This window comes from Aotus nancymaae, unplaced genomic scaffold (assembly GCF_030222135.1).
Source record: "Aotus nancymaae isolate 86718 unplaced genomic scaffold, 86718_ANA_hifiasm-v0.15.2.pri h1tg000016l, whole genome shotgun sequence".
NCBI classification, from domain to species: Eukaryota; Metazoa; Chordata; class Mammalia; order Primates; family Aotidae; genus Aotus; species Aotus nancymaae.
This window is the reverse complement of record NW_026988428.1, coordinates 74678236-74694658: the sequence shown is the minus strand read 5'-3', so window position 1 is coordinate 74694658 and position 16423 is coordinate 74678236. Positions and strand designations below refer to the sequence as shown.

Sequence of the window (16423 nt, the reverse complement as noted above, 5' to 3'; positions counted from 1 at the left end):
TGAAGGCATGTTAGAAAACTCAGAAGCAGCTCTCCCATCACAGGCCCTGAGGCCTAGAAGGAATGTAGTCTCCTGGACCAGACTAATGGCCCCACTGCCCTGTGCAGCCTTGGGTCACTGCTCCCCCCATGCTGGCAGCTCTGGCTCCAGCCTCAGCACAAATGGTCCCAGATGTAGGTAGAGCCTCCACTACTCTGGAGGCTGCAAGCCTCAAGCCTTGGTGCTTTCCACTTGGTGTTTAGCCTGCAGTGCACAGAGTGCAAGTGTGACGCAGGCTTGGAAGCCACTGCCTAGATTTCAGGGAATGTGTGGGAAAGCCTGAGTGTCCAGGTAGGAGCCTGCTGCAGGGGCAGAGCCATCTCTTAAATTTTCTTTTAAAGGTACTGGTGAGGTCAATGATATTCATAGATTTTTATAATGTTGACCAACAGAGGACCTCTACTAGGGCAGACTGGGGAGGAAATGTGGGCTTGGAATCCCCACGCAGAGCCCCAGTGGGGCACTGTCTAGTGGTGCTATAGGAAGGGGGCCACCATCCTCTAGACCCCAGATTGGTAAAGCCACTGACAGCTTGCACTCACCCTGCACCTGGAAAACCTGCAGCCACTCAACAACCTGTGAGAACCACCTAGGAAGCTGAACTCTGCCAAGTAAGAGGGGCAGAATCCAGAAAGACAGCCCGCCCTCCCTCTTGAGCTGAGGGGGTCTGGAGAGGTCCCACTGCTTGCTGTAAAAAAGGAGAGGCAGCTCAGGTTTGCATGTGGCCCTGACCAGCTAGCCAGAATGTTCCAGCCTGGTCTTTTCATTCCACTTCCATTCTCAGGGCCTTCCACTCCCACAAACACCCTCTCTACCCCCGAGTTGGAGGCAGCTTTCCTGGCTGATGCTCCACGCCTTTCTCTGCCCCTTCAGGTGTCTGATCTCACCCAGACCTTGCCTCTCAATGGGTGGTATGTTTATCACTAATTCTGTCTTCTGGAGACATCAAAGTCCCCTGACTCCTCCTTCCTGGGTCTCCACCCCTCCTCCTGGGCCTGTGTGCACCATCGGACTGCTCTGCTCTTCTGCCCATTGTGCACCTGCTGCCAGCCTTCTGTTTCTTTTTTATTTTTTTTGACACAGGGTGTCACTCTGTTGCCTGGGCTGAAGTGCAGTGGTGTGATCTCAGCTCAATTCAACTTCTGCCCCCCGACCCTGGGTTCAAGTGATTCTCGTGTCTCGGCCTCCCAAGTAGCTGGGATTACAGGTGCAAACCACTATGCCTGGCTAATCCTTGTATTTTTAATAGAGACAAGGTTTCACCATGTTGACCAGGTTGGCCTCAAACTCCTTGACCTCAAGCAGTCTGCCTGCCTCGGCCTTCCAAAGTGCTGGGATTACAGGTGTGAGCCACTGTGCCCAGACTAATTGTTTCATAATATGCCTGTAGACTCCTTTAGATGTTTTTGTGAGATCCTTCATGTCCCTAATAATGAGAGCTTTGTTTCTTGGTTTCTGATCTCCATGGTTTTGTTTTCCTCGTTCATTGCTCTGGCAAGGGCACCCTCCCCACAGTGATGAACAGAGTGGTGAGTGGGCTCCTGACGTTATGGGGGATGCCTCCAGTATCTTCCAATTGTTATTTATGTCAACTGTAGGTTTTCCGTTGATGTCTTTATTTGGTTAAAGTTTCCCCTGGTCCTAGTCTGTTCAAAGGTTTCTTTCTCTTTCTTTCTAATCATTAATGAATGTGACATTTATCAAAATTCTTTTGTACATTCATTTCTGAGAAAAATAATATTTTTCCCTTAAATGTACTGGTGAGGTCAATGCCATTCATAGATTTTTAGAATGTTAAACCGTCCTTGCATTCTTAAGATAAGCCCAACCTGGCTATGATTTTTATACTGCAATGCAAATTATCTAATGGTGATAGGATAATTCAGTCTTTCTACATCTTAAATCAATTTGTTTTGAGACAGAGTCTCATTCTCTCACCTGGGCTGGAGTGCAGTGGCACCATCTCTGCTCACTTCAACCTCTGCCTCCCAGGCTAAAGTGATTCTCCTGCCTCAGCCACCAGCTGCACATCTCAATGGTAAATTGTGTGTTTTGCATATTCTGCCACATTAAAACAACAAGACCAGCTGGACACAGTGGCCCACATCTGTAATCCCATCCCAGCACTTTGGGGGGCTGAGGCAAGCAGATCACCTGAGATCAGGAGTTTGAGACCAGCTTGACCAACATGATGAAACGCTGTCTTCACTAAAAATATAAAAATTAGCCGGGCGTTGTGGTGCCCGACTGTAATCCCAGCTACCCAGGAGGTGGAGGCAGGAGAATCCCTTAAACCCAGGAGACAGAGGTTGCAATGAGCTATTTACTAATTTGAACTCAGATGGGTTTATGCATTAGTCCATATCTACTGCTATAACAAGATGGCAGACTGGGTAATGATAAAGAGCAGAAATTAGTTTCTCAACGTTCTGCAGGCTAGGAAGTTTAAGATTAAGGTATCAACACATTCAGTGTCTGGTGAAACCTGCTCTCTGCTTGCAAGATGACTCCTTGTTTCTGTGGTGGAACAGGGGCTTTAAAATTCTAAGTAAAAATAGAAACCTAGAATCCTATATTCAGTCAGGTAATCATTTAAGTGTGAATATCACATAACACATCTGCCCACATGACAAATCTTGAAAGATTTTGCTTCTTATATGCTGAAGCTATGCTACCATGTGTTTCACAGAAGAAAAAAAGCAAGGAAGAGGAATACAGTAACTCAGGATATGCATTTTCCTACTTAACGGGAGAAATGGGAATTTCAGAGACAAAAGCCAATTTTCTGACTTTTGAGAGTGAGGAAAGTTATACTAAGAGGGATTTTGCAGGTCCCTTGGAAGTTGAAGGAAGACTTAGATGTTTTTAAAACAAAGCAAATAATCGAGAAAATGGATAATTACTCACTTTGTGGTTGGGCATGGAAGGTTTTCTAGGAAAGAAATTTAAATGTAATTAACATATAAATTCAGGTACAGAGTAGTATTGACCTTGGTGACTGTAGGATACAATTATGAACACAAAGCAAAGAAAAGCTCATTCTAAAAAATGAAAAATAGTTCACTATCAAAGAGATATCAGCAGTTGGAGCTGTCATTTGACTTTCAAGCAGGGCTAACTAGGAGGTAGCAGAACCATGCCTATCACTCACCACTCAGGTCTCCATATTGGAATCAACTCTAGAACAGTGAGCTTGTTATGGAAGTCAGGTGAGGACTGAAGAACTGGAGGTGGGAGACTTCTTTCTCCTCTCTAGGTGTCTACTCCTCTGTTGTGTCCAAGGAGAGAGATGCTTAGAGATTCACTCCATAGACCTGAGACACATGGCAGCTGGGTGTGCCCAGTGCAAGTGAATTGAGAGAGAGAGACAGAGAGAGAGAGAGAGAGAGAGAGAGACAGGGAGACAAAGAGAAGGCAGGAACTGAACAACAAAAAATGAAGCCATAGTTTCTTTTATAACTTAATCTCAGTGGTAACATATCATCATTTCTGCCATATTTTATTGGTCACACAAACCAATCTGATATAATGTGGTGGGGACTACATAAGAGTGTTAATATTAGTGTGAATATTGTATTAGGCTATTTCAGAGTGCAATGGTTTGATAAATAATTAATACAGGTTTAGGAGAATAAGGGGTTCTGTGTATTCAAAGAATGCTTTAATGTGGTAAGATTTGAGTATATTTGAATAAAATGCAAACACATGCTTGATAAAGTTAGGAACAAACTTGCTATGTTGAAAGAATGTTAAGAAGGCCAGCCATAGTGTCCAAAGAAATCAAGATTCAATGCAATCCTCATCAAAATACCAATGTCATTTATTACAGAATTAGAAAAAAAAAATCCAAAATTACTTGTAGAGCAAAAAAAAAAAAAAAAGGAACCCAGAGATTCAAAGCAATCCTAAGCAAAATGAACAAATTGGGAAGTGTCACATTGCCTGAATTCAAATTATACAAGACTACAGTAATGAAGAGAGGATATGACTGGTATAAAAACAGGCATAAAAGTCAATGGAATGGAATAAAATATCTGGAAATAAAGTGATGTATTTTCAGGCAACTGATCTTTGACAAAGCAGGCAAGAACACACACTTGGGAAATATCACTCTTTTCAATGAATGGTGCTGGGAAAATTGAATTGCCATATACAGAAGGATGAAGCTGGATCTCTATCTCTCACGTCTCTCATACAGAAAAATAACTCAGGATGGATTAAAGACTTAAATGTAAAATGTGGACATAAAATAATACAAGAGAAATTCTTCTGGACATTGGCTTAGAAAAGAACTTATGACTAAGACATCAAAAGCTCAGGCAACAAAAAGCAAATTGGACAAATGGCACTTCATTTATCTAAAACACTCTACACAGCAAAATAAATCATCAACACAGTCAACAGATGACCTGCAAAGAGAAAATATTTGTAAACTATGCATCCGACAGGGAACTAATATGCAGGGTATACAAGAAACTCAAGCTACTCATCGACAACAAAATAATTCAATTAAAAACAGACATAGGACATGAATAGATGTGTTTCAAAAGAAGACATACAAATGGCCAAAAGTAACTAAAAATATGTTCATCAAAGTAATACAAATGAAAACCGCATCCCATTTGACAATCATGCCAGGAATCTGGCCAGGGATCTGGCAACATGGCCAAATAGGAACAACTCCAATCTGCAGCTCACAGCAAGAGCAACACAAAAGGCAGGTAATTTCGGCATTTCCAACTGAAGTTCCTCATTCATCTCATTGGGACTGGTTAGACAGTGAATGTAGCACACGGAAGGCGAGCAGAAACAGGGTGGGGCATCACCTTACCAAGAAGTGCAAGAGGCTGGGGAACTCTCTCCCCTAGCCAAGGGAAGCCGTGAGGGACTATGCCGTGAAGGACTGTCCCTCGTGCCCATACACTACACTTTTTCCCCGGTTTCTACCACCTGCAGACCAGGAGATTTCCTTAAGTGCCAACAGCACCAGGGCCCTAGGATTCAAACACAAAACTGGGCCGCTCTTTGGGCAGACACTGAGCTTGCTGTAGGATTTTTTTTTTCATACCCCAGTTGTGCCTGCAACTCCAATGAGAGAGAACTATTCACTCCCCTGGAAACGGGGCTGAAGCCAAGGAGCCGAGTGGTCTTGCTCAGCGGGTCCCATCCCAGCCCAGCAAGCTAAGATCCACTGGCTTGAAATTCTCACTGCCAGCACAGCAGTCTGAAGTCAACCTGGGACACTCAACTTGTTGGCAGGAAAGGTGTCCACCATTACTGAGTCTTGAGTAGGCTGTTTTCCCCTCACAGTGTAAATGAAGCCGCTGTGAAATTCAGACTGGGTGGAACCCACCACAGCACAGCAAAGGCTCTGTGGCCAGACTGTCTCTCTAGATTCCTCCTCACTGGGCAAGTCATCTTTGAAATAAAGGCAGCAACCTCAGTCAGGGGCTTATAGACAAAACTTTCATCTCCCTGGGACAGAGCACCTGGGGGAAGGGGCAACTGTGGGTGCAGCTTCAGAAGACTTAAACATTCCTGCCTGCCGGCTCTGAAAAGAGCAGCATATCTCCCAGCACAGCACTGGAGCTCTGCTAAGGGACAGACTGCCTCCTCAAGTGGGTCCATGACCCCCATGCATCCTGAATGGGAGAAAAGTCACAGCACAGGTCAACAGACACTTCATACAGGAGAGCTCCAGTTGGCAGCTGGCAGGTGCCCCTCTGGGATGAAGCTTCCAGAGGAAGGAGCAAGCAGCAACATTTGCTGTTTTGCAGTCTCCACTGGTGATACTCAGACAAATAGAGTCTGGAGTCCACCTCTGGCAAATTTCAGCAGACCTGCAGACGAGGGGCTTAACTTTAAAAGGAAAACTAACAAACAGAAAGCAATAACAACAAAATCAATAAAAAGGACACCCACACAAACACCCCATCCAAAGGTCATCGGCATCAAAGATCAAAGGTAGATAAATCCACAAAGATGAGAAAAAAGCAGCACAAGAATGCTGAAAATCCCCAAAACCAGAATACCTCCTCTCCGCCAAAGGATCACAACTCCTTGCCAGGAAGGGCACAAAACTGGACGAAGAAAGAGTTTGATGAATTGACAGAAGTAGGCTTCAAAAGGTGGGTAACAACAAACTCCTCCAAGCTAAAGGAGCATGTTCTTAACAAATGCAAGGAAGCTAAGAATCTTGACAAAAGGTTAAAGGAATTGCTAACTAGAATAACCAGTTTAGAGAAGAAAATAAATGACTTGATGGAGTTGAAAAACACAGCATGAGAACTTCATGAAGCATACACAAGTATTAATAGCCAAATAGCAGAAGAAAGGATATCAGAGATTAAAGACCAAATTAATGAAACAAAACTGAAGACAAGATTAGAGAAAAAAGAATGAAAAGGAATATACAAAGCCTCCAAGAAATATGGGACTATGTGAAAAGACCAAACCTATGATTGATTGGTGTACCTGAAAGTGATGGAGAGGATGGAACCAAGTTGGAAAACACACTTCAGGATATTATCCAAGAGAACTTCCCCAACCTAGCAAGACAAGCCAACACTCAAATTCAGGAAGTACAGAGAACTCCACTAAGGTACTCCTCAAGAAGAGCAACCCCAAGACATATAATCATCAATTCACCAAGTCTGAAACTAAGGAAAAAATGTTAAAGGCATCCAGAGGGAATGGTCAGGTACCTACAAAGGGAAGCCCATCAGACTAACGGCGGATCTCTCTGCAGAAACCCTACTAACCAGGAGACAGTAGGGGCCGATATTCAACATTCTTAAAGAAAAAAATTTTCAACTCAGAAATTCTTTTTTTTAAATTTTTTATATTTATTTTTTATTTTGAGACAGAGTCTCGCTCTGTCGCCCAGGCTAAAGTGCAGTGGTGTGATCTCAGCTCACTGTAACCTCTGTCTCCCAGGTTCAAGTGATTCCCCTGCTTCAGCCTCCCAAGTAGTTGGGATTATAGTTGCCCGCCACCATGCCCAGCTAATATTTTGTAGTTTTTTAGTAGAAACAGGGTTTCACTGTGTTGGCTAGGCTGGTCTCAAACTCCTGACCTCAGGTGATCCACATACCTTCGCCTTCCAAAGTGCTAGGATTATAGGCATGAGCCAACATGCCCGGCCCCAACCCAGAATTTTATCTCCAGTCAAACTAAGCTTCATAAGTGAAGGAGAATTAAAATCCTTTACAGGTCCGCCCTCCCGGAGCTCCGGGCGCTACGCGCCGGCCCGGCCCGGGGCAGGACGGACATGGGCGCCAAGCAGAGCGGCCCGGCCGCCGCTAATGGCCGCACGCGCGCGTACTCGGGCTCGGATCTGCCTTCCAGCAGCAGCGGAGGGGCCAATGGGACCACCGCGGGCGGCAGTGGCGGCGGCTCTCGGGCCGCCGCCGCGGGGAGGTTCCCGGCTCAGGTGCCTGTCACGCACCAGCCTGCCTCGGGCGGCGCCGCAGCGGCCTCGGCGGCCCCGGCAGCCCCGGCCCCTCGCAGCCGCTCCCTTGGCGGGGCCGTGGGGAGCGTGGCGTCGGGGCCCGCGCGGCGCAGTCCTCCTTCAGCATCCCGAACAGCAGCAGCGGCCCGTACGGCTCGCAGGACTCGGTGCACAGCAGCCCCGAGGACGGTGGCGGCGGCGGCGGCAGGGATCGGCTGGCCAGTGGGAGCCCCGGCGGGCCGCATCTGGTGATCTGCTCCTTACCAGCTCTCCTCTCGCCGCACATGTTTGGAGGATTTAAGTGCCCCGTATGCTCAAAATTTGTACCCTCAGATGAAATGGATTTGCATCTTGTAATGTGTTTAACAAAGCCAAGAATAACCTATAACGAAGATGTACTGAGTAAAGATGCTGGGGAATGTACAATATGCCTTGAAGAACTGCAGCAGGGAGATACTATAGCAAGACTGCCTTGTCTATGCATATATCATAAAGGCTGCATAGATGAATGGTTTGAAGTAAATAGATCTTGCCCTGAGCACCCTTCAGATTAAGCATCAACTTCCTGTTTTATAGGTTTTCTTGTCTTTACAAGATGCTTGAAAAACCAAGAGAATATGAAGATATTGTCTCTGGAGAAACAAAAACGCAGGCATACTCAGTCAGAAATCTGAGTTTTGTGAGGACTTGGTAATACAGAGATGAACAATTGTACTGGGGAAAGACAAAAATCCCACTGAAGAGAGGACAGTGACCACAGAACTCAGTGTACCAAACATGCATATAAAGGACACACAGGGATTTTTGAAAATGCTGCACATCCCTTAATAGTCATTTACGTAGGTAATACTGATAAACATTTTGTATTCAGACGCCAAAGTTAACTGATTTAAAAGTCGAGTTACTTTTTATTAAGTTCTCCAGAGCGGCACAACTAGTTATGTTTTGATTTGTTTTGTTGTTTAGTTTGGGATCTCTTTGTTTTCTCCAACGTAATGTTTCTGCATTCATCTGTTCTTAAATTGCAAAACATATAATTTACTTCTTATAAAGTCTTAAATGTGAAACCAAGAAATTTAATCAAGCAGTAAAAACATTCTCTGAATGTGTAGACCATGATTTCAAGTCCTTCCATTTTTTTCCCCCAAGAGTGGAAAATAGACTTCTACATAGGAAAGCTGTGTTAATATTTTTAAATTGAAGGTTTAATATCAGAATGCAGTCCAAAGAGTAAATCACATTATATAATTACATTTTAATTAAATATAGAATACTCTACTGAATTGCAGTTTATTAAGTATACTTATCCTCTTAAATAAAACTGCTCAACAGTTAATCAGCAGTGAATCATCTTGCAGCTATGCAATTTAAAAAAAAAATACAGATTACCAATTTATTTTTATTTTTATTTATTTATTTTTTAATTGCATTTTAGGTTTTGGGGTACATGTGAAAAACATGCAAGGTTGTTGCATAGGTGCATACGTGGCAGTATGATTTGCTGCCTCCCTCCCCTTCACCTATATCTGGCATTTCTCCCCATGCTATCCCTCCCCAACTCCCCACCCCCCCCCGCTATCCCCCCTCCCCCCCAACAGACCCCCGTGTATAGTGCTCCCCTCCCTGTGTCCATGTGTTCTCCTTGTTCAACACCCACCTATGAGTGAGAACATGTGGTGTTTGATTTTGTGTTCTTGTGTCAGTTTGCTGAGAATGATGTTTTCCAGGTTCATCCATGTCCCTACGAAGGATGTGAACTCCTCGTTTTTAATGGCTGCATAATATTCCATGGTGTATATGTGCCACATTTTTCCTGTCCAGTCTATCATCGATGGGCATTTGGGCTGGTTCCAGGTCTTTGCTATTGTAAACTGTGCTGCAGTGAACATTCGTGTGCATGTGTCCTTATAGTAGAACGATTTATAATCCTTTGGATATATGCCCAGTAATGGGATTGCTGGGTCAAATGGAATTTCTATTTCTAGGTCCTTGAGGAATCGCCACACTGTTTTCCACAGTGGTTGAACTAATTTACACTCCCACCAACAGTGTAAAAGTGTTCCTATTTCTCCACATCCTCTCCAGCATCTGTTTTCTCCAGATTTTTTAATGATCGCCATTCTAACTGGCGTGAGATGGTATCTCAATGTAGTTTTGATTTGCATTTCTCTAATGACCAGTGATGATGAGCATTTTTTCATATGTTTGTTGGCCTCATGTATGTCTTCTTTTGTAAAGTATCTGTTCATATCCTTCGCCCATTTTTGAATGGGCTTGTTTGTTTTTTTCTTGTAAATCTTTTTTAGTTCATTGTAAATTCTGGATATCAGCCCTTTGTCAGATGGGTAGGCTGCAAAAATTTTTTCCCATTCTGTTGGTTGCCGATTCACTCTATTGACTGTTTCTTTTGCCGTGCAAAAGCTGTGGAGTTTGATCAGGTCCCATTTGTCTATTTTGGCTTTTGTTGCCAATGCTTTTGGTGTTTTGGTCATAAAGTCCTTGCCTACGCCTATGTCCTGAATGGTTTTGCCTAGGTTTCCTTCTGAGATTCGTGGCGCTCCCTTGCCCGGGGTCTCCTGGCTTGGCTCCCTGCTTCAGCTCCCCTTGCTGGCTCAGAGGGAACTCTGTCTCTCTCACTCTGCATAAGAAGCCACTGCCCCCCGCCCCAGGGCATAGGCTGAGCAGCCACACCACTCAAACCAGCGGTGCTGGCGACACGTGGGGCTTCTCCTGCTGTGAATCTCCTGGTCTGTGGGCAGTAAAAATCCGTCTGGAAATGCGGCGTCCACTCACCCTCTGCGCCTTTTCTCAGAGCTGCAATCCTGACTTCCTCCTAAGCGGCCATCTTCGTCGCAATTGCACTTTTAAAAACTCTGCTCATTAATTTTAATTGTTATCAATGATATTAAAATTCAGTGCATAGAACTTTAACATATAATAAATATCTAAATTAGTAGATGGAGTGTGGTGAGCACTAAAATCATCTCCACTGAGGAATGCTGAGGGAAGACTGAAGGGATATTTTTATAGTTTATCCAAAGATCTTGTAATTCAAAGCATTCAAGTTTCCTGAATGAATCCAGAGAAGCTATAACTCCTAAATGCTGAGTGCTAATAATTTACATTTATTTATCAATGAGTTGTTTGCAAGTGCCCATAAACACATAACTTGCAGAACAACCTCGTGGGATTATTGCCCAGAAGTGACTGCATTCTTTTTGGCAATAAGAATATAGAGCTCAAGAAATTATATGGATTCAAAACCGCTGATTTTCTAATAATTAGTTATTTCTTCCTTCATTTATATTTATTAAGCTTCTCCTGCCATTTAAAAAATTAGATATCAAAATATCCTTAAAACGTAAGTATTCTTGATATTCTCTAATACATAACTGAAAATATCCAGGAAACTCTGAGAACTATTTATAGGGCTTATGAAAACTGATAGAACTCTATATTAATTCCACAAAGCAGTCCCTTAGTTAAAGCCAAATACGGACAATACTGAGGATGCAGATGGTCATCGGCAGAGCATGAATAGTCCTAATTTTGTGCTTCTTCACTACTCGGTGTTACCCACTTTCCTATAGCTATCAAAGTCCTTTGGGTTTTATTCAGCTTCTCCACACCTCTGCTGAACGACGCCTGCTCTATGGCTGTTTAATCTTACTCCAAAGTAAGTAAGTAAGTACAGGTTTCCTAAACAACATGGTGGACTTAAATTGTAATATATTCTTATTTCTCGAAGAAAATTTTTAAAGCAATAGAGAAGCAATACATTAGCAAAGCCCTATAGAACTGTCAATATTATCCTTGAATTTGGAGGGATCCAGACTGAGGAGTTAAGGAGGCAAAAATAAGAAATTTTAAGGATAGGAAACTTGAAGGATAGGAGCTCCAACACATGACCCAGGCAGAGGCAGGATGGGCATTACAGGCTTGGCATCTTCCAGGATATTGAGCTGAATTTGAGGAATACACCAACCCCCACAATAATGTAAATGGGGTAATAGAGTAGGCTCTAAAACTGAACTTTCATGGGGTGTTAGATGAGGAAACTGAACCTAGGCCCCAGGAAAGGTAGAACTCACCTCAGAGGAGCTCTCTCTGTTACTGCTCTCCTATCCCCCACCACACACATGCACGCATGCATGCACGCATGAATACACACACCCCTGCAGCATTCTGCCCTTAAAAACTTACTGTTGGTGAAGACAAGCCAGTAAGGTAGATAAGACAACAAGAATTCCTAAATATTTCATTCCAGTAAACATAAGGCCCAGGCTAAGATCAAAAAATAAGAATAGGAAATAATGAGATTTGATTCTTCCAAAGTTGCAAAGAGAAGGTTTCTAAGAATTCATATTTGTCTGCAGTTTTCCTCCTGAACTGCTTCTAATACATCACTTGAGGTATACTTGACATGCAGTAAGTTGTACATATATAAAGTGCACAATTTCATGCTTATCACATGTGAAGCCATCATCACCATAATTAGGTAACAAACATATATATTACCCCCAAAAGTTTCCTTCATGATCCTGTGTTATTCCTCCTACTTACCACTGCCCAGTCTTTATCAAACCCCCAGTTCCCAGGCAACCATGGATCTGCTTTCTGTCACTATATTTCCAAATTCTAGAATGGTATATAAATGGAATCATACATCACTGTCTTTTCTCTGTGCCCATTTCTTTCTCTTCTTGTAAAGACACTAGTCATGTTGCATTAGGTCACTGTATGACCTAATTTAAACTTAAATACCTACTTGAAGGCCTTATTTCCAAATACAGTCACATCTAGAGTATGGGCTTCAACACACGAATTTTGGAGACAAACAAGTCTGTCCACAACAGTCTTCCTGTTTAGTAAATAGCCCTCGTATTTTTTTAAGAGGAGAGGGGAATGATATTATTTAATTCAACCCCAGAACAAGTTTCTAGCAAAGAATTCACGTTATAGTTACATACCTTAGCCCACGTAAAATGAATCAATTGTCTTCTGGTATACAATTTTTTGATAAGACTTTTATGTTATTTAAATTGGGATTATTTTCTCCTCTTGGAGATTACCTCTCATTACCTTGCAGTTACTTTCTGAATTCCAGTTTGCCTCTAAGCTTGCAATTTTATTCCTGTCTCTGTCTCTGTCTCTCTCTATGTGTATGTATGTGTACGAATATGTATATTGCATTTTATTAAATATAGAATGCATAAACTGGAGCACATATCACTGTTTTATGTACACCATTAACAAATACTGTATTTTATTTGGCCAGAGGAGAGGGAAAACATGATCATCTTAATAAACAGCAAAAAAAAGTGATATTTTTAACAGAGATTTTATTATAATACCACACAGAGAAAAATAAGAAGACAAAGATTCTCTGTGAAGATTATTTTTAAAAGAATTTATCTCAAACCTGTCAGTATAATGTTTATTGTTAAAACACTAAAAAACACTCCATTTGCAAAGATAGCAGTTACTGCTTCAATTACTTGACACTTTGAACGTTCAAACCATTTCATTATACAAACAGATACTAAAAAAAAAGAATTCTAAGTACTAAAATGAAAAAGTAAAATAATCATTATAAATCACTACATGCAGATGATAAAATTTTCTATCTGCAAAGACAAGAGAATGAACAAAGCACATGATAGTTTAGTAAAACAGCTGGCTTCTAATTCAACAAACAAAGCCAATTACTTTTTTGTATACACATTAATCAGGTACTAAATATTATTAAAAAATTAAGAAAATTTAACATGGTACTAAAATTTCATATTATTTTATGTGCTTCATCTACCAGATTGAGATGTAGGTTTAAGCAGCCTATTTTTAGTAACTGTGTCACATCCATACAATACACATAAACATTATAGGTTTTTCATTTAAAAATCTCAAAAAAGGTTAATGATTGATACAAAATTTGTATTATCTGTTTGTATTAGAACTCTTTATGGAATTCACATTCTTCTGTGTATGGTAAATATACATACTTTCTTATATTGTAATTTGTGATAGTTTGAATGGTGTTAATTCCAAATATACCTTTGTAAAATTCACGAAGTTATATACAATGAAAGAAACTTGAGGAAGTATAAATTTATATAACATACAAGAATTTCTTAGGAACTATTTTTTTCTAATATATTCAAGATGATTCCCTAAATTCTCTACGGCCAGAGGGCTCCCCATCTTTGAACCTGCACGTCAGCCACGGCAGCACTGACAGACAGGCCTGTCTCAGCTTCTTGTTTCCAAGAATCAGGACACATGAGTGACCTGAAGGATAAGACATTGTCAATACTTGGCAAAAAATAAAAATTAGATTTTCCTCCAACAATTCAGAGATCCAAAGTGGTATGAAAAAAGACACGGAGAAAATGGCATAGAGTAGGAGGGAAGTGATCACAATTTGTATGAGTTTTCTGTGGGCCTTGGTGCTGGCGTCTCCGGATCCTTTGACTGTGTGGTGCATCTTCTTGAGATGTTTCCACAAGGAGAAGTTTAGCAGAAGAAAATTTGCCAGGGACAAAGTAAAGGGTATCAAAGAGAACACAGTGCTGGTTAATACAATAAGACAGGAAAATCGTGCAAAGTTATTTGAACCAGAACTGCAAGTTCTGTTTCCTCTATCTTCATTGATCCCGGCATCCATACGGACGTTTATCAGTGCAATATTTAAAAACAAAACAACTGAAGTCCCAAGAAGCAGCACTAAAACCACCTTTTTAACTTTCCACTTCAGGTAGAGAAAAATAGAGTTAGAAAAATTGGCTATCTTGAAAAAATACAAAGTACTGAGACTTGTAGCAAACCAGACACTAAAATGATTGATCACCGTCCAGGTATTAATAAACATTCTTAACATTTTTTCAGTTAAAAATAAAGCTGGATAAAGCACAAATACACACCAACTTACAAATATTAACCAAACCAGACCAATTCTGGAGATTGCCAAAGCAGTAAGAATCTGATCAGCTAAAGAGATCTTTCTTCTCTTGACCCAATTGATACAGTTCACCAGTGCTATGAAACCATTTCCTAAATTTCCAATTATAAATTCCACAATGAAAATGAATGTTAATGTGCTCTTTATGACACCACTCATTGCCTGTAAGAGAATACCCTAATGTCTAATATCACTGCTGAAGACTTCTTAATGCATTCATCTAAAATGCTATGTATATCTGATTCTTGAAAATTCAATAGTATAGTCCCTTAAAAAAAAAAACTCGTGTATATATTGTTAAACCAGCAACCACCAAGATTTGCTAATCAAATCACTCGGTTTATAGCTTTCTTCATGAAAATCTCTGTATTTCCCCAAACAGCTCAGCTGAGCTTCATCCAGATACTGTGTGCCTTATACACAGTAGGCTGAAGTCTTTTGTAGTTGGTGACAAAGGAAACACTGAATTCTCATTTGCTAACATGCAAATAAAGATGTATTTATTTTCATTGTTTTGGTTTTTTGGTCTTATCTACATACTTTGGAGAGAGAAGTATCATTACAAAAATTGGTATATGGAACAACCTAAGCACTGAGATTTTTTACATTCTTCTGAGTTTGGGTGGGGAAAAATGGGGAGATGATTATTAAAGAGTACAGAGCCTCAGACAAGAGGAATAAAATTTGTTTTGCTTTTTTGAGATCTATTGAACAGCATTGTGAATATGGTTAATAACAGTGTATTGTACATTACAAAATTGATGAAAGAGTAAATTTCAAATGTTCTCACCGTTAAAAAAGATAGATATTTGTTACCTATCATTTGTTAATATATCATTTGAATATGTTAATTAGTTTCATTTAAATATTCCACGTATTCATAAATCATAACATCACCTAATACCCCATAAATATATGGAACTAAAATATGTCAATTTACAATAAAAATAAAGAAAATAATGAAAAATCCAATGGTTTTTTAAAGGTTAGGTCTGTAAAGGGGATTTATTCATAGTTATCCAAAGCTCCTCCCCAAAAATAGCAGAATTTTCTAATAATTTTGTGGAAGACATTATCCCTAGAATGCTGGGTACCAAGAATAATACTTTTCTATTATTTTACTTTTTACAAGTATATGCACACCAAACGTGTGCATGCACACACACACACATACACAAACACATACGTTTATTTGGGATCCAAATCTTTTTCTCTTTTCACTTTAATAATTCAGGCTTTTTATTTTCAACATTTATTGTGCATATAGTTCATGTTTAGTACTGTGATAGTTTTAAACACATTTAAAAGGACTTGCAAGTTTATATTAAATAGTATTCAATGTAAATATTTTGGAAACTTTGGAAACATTTTTTCTGTACATGTGAGAAGAGGTGGAAATGTATTTGTTGTCTCATAAAGCAGCCACTGTGTTTGAATGAGTTTGTCCACAAAGCAAGAATCCTTATTCTGTGCCTCTCCCCTGCCCAGTAGGGTACATTGGTCCATCAGCACTAAATACCTTGACGTTTTTTCCACATGCACTCATTCTCCCAGCAACGTGTGCTCCATGATCCTCACTACAGGCACCAATCTATGCAAAGGATGACATACTGTCTAGCCAAGATGGGGAGCTAAGCAGCATGGCACAGTCATTCTTCTTCAATTGCTATAAAAGCAAGTAAAATGAGCAAAGCACCAATGAAACAAATTCAGCAACAGTTACCAAAGAAAGTAGAAAAATATGCATCATAAACTTCAAAGACAACAGAGAAAGATGTAAGGTATTCCACTGTGAAGAACTGATCCCTCACCTTCGGTCCCCTGAAGCAATGCTGAGCAAAAATAAAATAAAATAAAATAAAACTAAAATCTCTTGAAAATTACCTTACATTTAGTCAAGAGAACTACTGAAAAGGCAAACTCAGCTAGCATGGGTAAATATTAATGAAAAATCCCTAAGACTAGAAGTACAAACA

The 16423-nt window shown here is 40.7% G+C and overlaps 1 protein-coding gene and 1 pseudogene across 1 annotated transcript; one reads left to right on the top strand and one right to left on the bottom strand.

Moving 5' to 3' along the window:
• The first annotated feature begins 7309 nt into the window (after positions 1–7309).
• LOC110568517 (E3 ubiquitin-protein ligase ZNRF2-like) lies at positions 7310–8284 on the top strand (annotated as a pseudogene).
• Positions 8285–12816: 4532 nt separating this feature from the next.
• TAS2R14 (taste 2 receptor member 14) lies at positions 12817–14662 on the bottom strand. Its single transcript, XM_012434273.2, has one exon. It carries the CDS (start codon positions 14604–14606, stop codon positions 13647–13649), a length of 960 nt encoding a protein of 319 aa, XP_012289696.1. The 5' UTR covers positions 14607–14662; the 3' UTR covers positions 12817–13646.
• Between the last annotated feature and the right edge of the window lie 1761 nt (positions 14663–16423).

Coding starts and splice junctions, on each gene's coding strand:
- TAS2R14 (XM_012434273.2), bottom strand. CDS start 14,606: ATGAGTGGTGTCATAAAGAGCACATTAACATTCATTTTCATTGTGGAA.